We start from the raw sequence: 6000 nt of genomic DNA, 5'->3' as shown, positions 1-6000 counted from the left end.
TCCTTGCCCGGGGTTGCACCCCGTCCCCCAGTCCGCCCCTACCCTTCCTAGTTTGATCCTTTCCGTGCTAGGGAAAGCAGCTTGTTTATTGGTTAGATAAGACTTTTTTCTTTTGGAAAAAAGACAGGCTTGAAATCAGGAGAGTTTGGGATTCTTGGCACAGGCAGTAGTGGCGTGAGACGGCTGGTGATCGATCCAGTTTTGTAGGTTTCGCGGCTCAGGGAGGTGGGTTGGGGGCACGGGGGCGACGGTTCCGAGTCCGAGGCTTCTCAGCTCTCTCTCAAAGTTTGAAGATCAAAGTTTCCACTGAGTGAGTTGGTTTCTGGTTTGGGGGAGGTCAGGGAAGACAGAGGTGTTGACTGAGCTGGATTCTTGGCGGGGGTAGGGGGCGCGCAGCGAACACTCACATCTGAGTTGGGGAGGGGGCGTTTGCGTGCTGAATCTGGGAGTCCGGGAGCCCAATCCGCCTATGCTGGGCGGGCTTTTCTCGGGCGAGGATCTTCTGAATTTTTAAGGAGTGGGAAGAGGGAGCGCAGAGGGAGGGGGTGGGTGGGGAGAATGGGAACCAGATGCCGGGGAAGGGCACGTTTGGAGCTCGAGTTATCTGTGCAGAGCCGAGTGGGGAAAATTTACCGAAATTGGTTTCACCTGCACACAGCCTAGCGGCTGGGAGTGCGCCTTTTTGGAGTTGATGGTATCGGGGGAGGGGAAAGGAGGGGAGGCGAGGCGCGGGCTGACCTGCCCTGTGTGCGCCCTGGCTGAGTGGGTTTTTGGAAGGTTGTGTCTTACACCTCCGGTGTCCCCCTGCCGCCCCCAGCACTTGCCCTCCTCTCACCTTCCCCGCCTCTCCCAACAGCTCCCTCCCACCCCCAACCCCGAAAAGTGTGCAGGGAGCTCAGATTTCGCCTTTGAAAAGCAGCGCCTGATACTTTAGATGAGCACCTCGCAGATAGCTGGGTTGCTTGATTTGTATTTGAGGAGTTGAAAAGCCTGTTTACTTTCTTGCTTTGATGTTGGGTAGATCTGGTTTTGATTAGATCAATACCCTTTTCTCTCCCCCCACCTCCCCCCTTCCTTTTCTTTCCAGAGAGGAGGCTCAGATGAGCCCCTGCTGACTTGAGAGAGACAGAGAGACCACGCCGATTGCTGAGAGGAACTGGAAGAGGAAGAAAAAAAATTCCCAAACTCTGTAGGAAGAGCTCCCTCACCATGAGTAGCGCTATGTTGGTGACTCGCCTCCCGGACCCCAGCAGCAGCTTCCGTGAGGATGCCCCGCGGCCCCCAGTGCCAGGGGAAGAAGGGGAGACCCCACCGTGTCAGCTAGGGGTGGGCAAGGGCCAGGTCACCAAACCTGTGCCTGTCTCTTCCAACACCAGGCGGAACGAAGACGGGTTGGGGGAGCCGGAGGGGCGGGCATCTCCGGATTCCCCTCTGACCCGGTGGACCAAGTCCTTACACTCCTTGTTGGGCGATCAAGACGGTGCTTACCTGTTTCGGACTTTCCTGGAGAGGGAGAAATGCGTGGATACCTTAGACTTCTGGTTTGCCTGCAATGGCTTCAGGCAGATGAACCTGAAGGATGCCAAAACTTTACGAGTAGCCAAAGCGATCTACAAAAGGTACATTGAGAACAACAGCATTGTCTCCAAGCAGCTGAAGCCTGCCACCAAGACGTACATAAGAGATGGCATCAAGAAGCAGCAGATTGATTCCATCATGTTTGACCAGGCGCAGACCGAGATCCAGTCGGTGATGGAGGAAAATGCCTACCAGATGTTTTTGACTTCTGATATATACCTCGAATATGTGAGGAGTGGGGGAGAAAACACAGCTTACATGAGTAATGGGGGACTCGGGAGCCTAAAGGTCGTGTGTGGCTATCTCCCCACCTTGAATGAAGAAGAGGAGTGGACTTGTGCCGACTTCAAGTGCAAACTTTCGCCAACTGTGGTTGGCTTGTCCAGCAAAACTCTGAGGGCGACGGCGAGTGTGAGGTCCATGGAAACTGTTGACAGTGGATACAGGTGAGACTTGGATGAGGGTGGGTGGGCTGATGCTGTGGACTTTGCAGATGTTTTAGGTATGGTGGATGGATGGATGGGTGCGCTGCAGAGACTGACAGGTCTGTTGAGAGTTAGGACTGCTGGCCATGAACCCTTTTTGATCTTGCTTTTTGTTGTTTAAAGAGGGGGAAAGTGATGAACATACGGCTAGATACCTGCAGTCTTCAGTGCTGACATCAAACAGTGGCAAGGAGTATTCACTAATGTGGGTTACTTATTATCCTGGGCTAGTGTCTCAGAAGGGGCTGAGAGAGAAAGGGAGAGAGAGAGAGAGAGAGGACAGCAGCTTTTGATGCCTCTGAGTCACCAGATCCACTAAGCGCTGGTTTTGGAAGGGGTCACTTCACCACTAATCAGTAGGGGGTGGAATTAATGTGGCTAGGGAGGCAGCTGGGTTGTGGTGGAGGCACAGGAAATAATGTGTGCACCCATTGAGGGGTAAGTGGGATTTTTTTTTTTTTTTTAACTTTTCTGTTAAGATAAGAGCCAGCAATTGGCTTAACTGAGTTTGTGGTTCTCTTTGTAGAACTAGATATTTACCCAGCAAGAAAGGCCTCTAACTAGGGAAGGTCCTGTGACTTTCCCAAATGAAGGACCCTTAGCTTTAGAGCCTGCTGGCATATTAATCCAGGTTTTAAATGCTCATGAGTCCGAGGGTCAGACTTCAGTTGATTATTTTGTTAGTGCTGATGGAGAAGAGATCTTGGCCCGGGAATACTGGGGCCCTGGAGTACTTGCTCTTTGAAGCTTCAAAGACAAATAGTTCTTTGCAGAATGGCCAAGTCTTAAGATTCTTGACCTTTGGAGGCAACTTCAGACCTCTTGTTAGAATGAGTTTTTCTGTTTTCTCCCCTCCTCCCGACTTCCAAATATCCCAAAAGAGAATGAGCCTCTTAATTGTGGGGTGTGGTTGATGACAGGCAGGGAATGGGGCTGCACTTGACTACTCTCTGAATGGTGTATCTTGCTGCCTGTGTGGATTTCTCTGTGTGTTAGGGGCTCAGGATGCGATCTGATAGCTGCCTCTGGATTTCCCTTTCTCTGTAGGGTGTGGTCTCTAGTGCTCAGCAGCAGGAAGAGAGGTGGGCGCCAGATGGTTGATCCTGAGCCTCTCCGGTGGCCAGGTCTGAGCCTAGCGGGCCATGATATTCGGGGTGGCGGAGAGAGTTGACTGTTGGCGAGGAGGGGAAGGGCTTGTTCTCCAACCACCAGGGGGCGCGCTTGTGGCTTGGGAACCAGTTTTACTCAGACATCTGGTCTACACCTAAGTGGAACCAGGTTGACTTTTGCAAGGAAGCACAGGTTTCAGGGAGGTGTTTCAGCGTCTTTATGCTTATGGAGTCAGGTTGTCTGGGAGGAAGACCCTGGGTCTGGCCTCTGCAGTGGATCAGTCGCTGGGCACCTGCTGTGCCTGCCAGCACCATTATGAAAACATTTGGGTAAGCCTCTGGTGCTGCCCTCCTTGCCCTCTAGTCTGGCAGTCAGAGCTGAGACTACGTAAGGGCCGTGGTAAAGGCTCCTTCTCCAGGGGCCTCCTGACTGGGGCTTCTGTGTCTCCCACTGTCGGGACCGGAGTGTCACCTTTGTAAATAGCACAGTGTGTGGTTTTGGATGGCCTCCCCAGGCAGGGCTCTGCTGTGAACCCTCCCCTTTGTGGGTGGGCAATTGAGACCCAGCCTGGGCTTGCCTCATCTGGGATATTATCAGGATTCGACTCCTGGAGCTTTTGAGATCCAGAAGGCAGGGGCAGAAGCTCCTGTTTTCCAGGGCTGCCTTCTTGGATGTGAACTGTGGACATTATTGATAAAGAGGTGACAGCTTGTCATTGACCTGAGAGTTTCCGTACTAGATTCATGTGTGCTTTCTCCCACTGTTGGTTTGAGATGAAGCATCTTCATGGACTCTCTGAAGCTCATATGTCTTAACTGGGCATATTTAAAGAGAATTTAAGACATAGCCAGATGATCTAACATCATTTTAACGTGCAGGACATTCGAGTGTGTGCACAGTATATCAAAAGATCTGCTGAGTTATTCCAAGGCTTGCGTTCCAGCCCTGTCCACCACTTACTACCTGGGTGTTGAAGTCTTTCTGAACCGCATGTGTCCGTCTGTAAAATGGGTGGGCACCATTCCTTCTGTCTGTGTCATAGGGTTGTTATTAGGACCAAAATAATAAACATGAAAGCCTTTTCTAGAGAGAAACGTTTGGAACAGCCGCAAAGTGTTACAATTAGTATAATTAGTAATGATAATGTCAAAAGGGCAACCAGGTTGGGATGTCACTTTTAAAGGGTGGCTCTTGGCTTAGCCCATTTTCCATTGTAAGGTTTTAGAATGGCCCCCTGTCCCCCATGCCTCAACTTTCTTGTTGAACTGAAGTCTGGTTTTCCAGCTAGTTCTTGGAATGTAGAGATCCCATCTAAGGTTTAAGTACCCCCCTTCCCTCCCTCGCACACTCACTCATTCTGCAGAGTACCTGGCGTCTGGGATGGGCTTAATAAGTTAGTAAAACGAATGAAACAGAAACGTCAGTCCTGCTGAGGAGGGTCTTGCTTCATCAGCTGCTGAGGAGCGGTCTTGGCAGCTGGATGCCTGGAGCACTGGCCAGGCTTGCAAGCCCTGTGTTTACCTTGGGCACTCAAAGGAGCCTCATTTTTAATGACTTGTTTGTGTCCTTACTGATTTGGTGTCAGGTTTAATATAAATAGTTGGGGCGGAAGAGCAGGAATTATCCTCAGAGGGCAGGACTCTGGTCTGAGTGGTTGAGGGGGTTGCCTGGGCTTTTGACGATGGCTATAAATAACCTAGAGCAAAAGCAACTTGTTGGTAACAGCACGTGTAAAACCCCGGCACACAGACACACGCACAGTGTTGAGGTGTGTGCGAAGGGGGGTTGTGGAATTAGGCACTGGGCCCAGCATTTATTTTAGGGAGGAGAATACGGTGCTGGGTGCACAGAGCCCTCCCTGTGTCCTCGCCTTTCTGCACGGGCCCTTGTGTGTCCTGCCGAAGATGGGGCTCATCTGCCTCCTGTTGGGCCCTCTGCTCTGGCCTCCCTTAAAAGAAGTCGGGCCCAGCAGATGGCCCTCTGCTGGCTCCAAGTGCTGCTTCGAGTTCTCTGAAAGGACTCGCTGATGAGGCCCGTTTTTGTGCGGAGCCATTGGAATCAAGCTTGGCTTCAATTATCAAAGAAAATGATGCCATAGGAAAGATATGCTGGAAGCAGTAGTCCGCAATTAGAGGATGGAAGCTCTGGTGAGGGCAGTTTGCTAAGATCCACTTGTAAAAGTTTGCCTGTTTTCAAAAGGCCCCGTTGCCCAGTGCTGTTGGAGTCCTGGCCCCTTGCCGAGTGTCCCTTGATCTTGCCTTAGAAAACGCTTGTTGAAGAGGGTATTGCCTTTTGGGCAGTGACCTTGTGAGTAAATTTTCAGAGGGCTCTTGGAAAGCCCTGAACGCACAGACTTAGAAGCATATACTTTTGAAGTTGCATTATTTTGAGAAGGGAAGGTGAGGAGGAGGACCCCTTATGGTCAGTTCTATCGGGTCAGTTCTGTGTTCCCTATGTGGAGGCTCCCCTCTGGTATATGGGGCAGGGCACAGCCGCAGCATCTCATTAAGAGGAGATAAGAACAGGATAGGGGAAAACAGAAAGCAGCTGGCACCTCCTTTCCCTGAAGGTTCTAGGGGTTTCTGCCACCTGCAGGCTGAAAACCCCTTGCTTACTTGAGGTTGCAGACCAGGTCTGTGGATGTGAGGCTGTTGCAAAATCTGCACCATAGGCCTCTACTCTGCGTAGGAATTTAAAATCCTCGCAGCAACTGGAAGCACAACAGTCTTGAAGAAATAAAGCATCTGGGTACAATTACCGTAGCGTGGTTAAGTTTCTTCCCCCACCTTTTTTTTTTAAAGTAATCACAAGAAAACAGCCCCACTCC

The 6000-nt window shown here is 51.1% G+C and overlaps 1 protein-coding gene across 1 annotated transcript in view; it reads left to right on the top strand.

Annotated features, from left to right (window-relative positions):
• The first annotated feature begins 329 nt into the window (after positions 1 to 329).
• Positions 330 to 6000, top strand: part of AXIN2 (axin 2) — a 31053-nt gene continuing 25382 nt past the window's right edge. Inside the window, exons 1-2 of the mRNA XM_011946606.1 lie at positions 330 to 381; positions 1088 to 2024. Of these exons, the coding sequence (XP_011801996.1) occupies positions 1210 to 2024 (815 nt within the window). The 5' untranslated portion in view covers positions 330 to 381; positions 1088 to 1209. The remainder of the gene's footprint in view (positions 382 to 1087; positions 2025 to 6000) is intronic.

This window comes from Colobus angolensis, unplaced genomic scaffold (assembly GCF_000951035.1).
Source record: "Colobus angolensis palliatus isolate OR3802 unplaced genomic scaffold, Cang.pa_1.0 Scaffold1, whole genome shotgun sequence".
In the NCBI taxonomy this organism is placed as follows: Eukaryota; Metazoa; Chordata; class Mammalia; order Primates; family Cercopithecidae; genus Colobus; species Colobus angolensis.
This window is presented reverse-complemented; position numbering and strand designations above follow the sequence as displayed.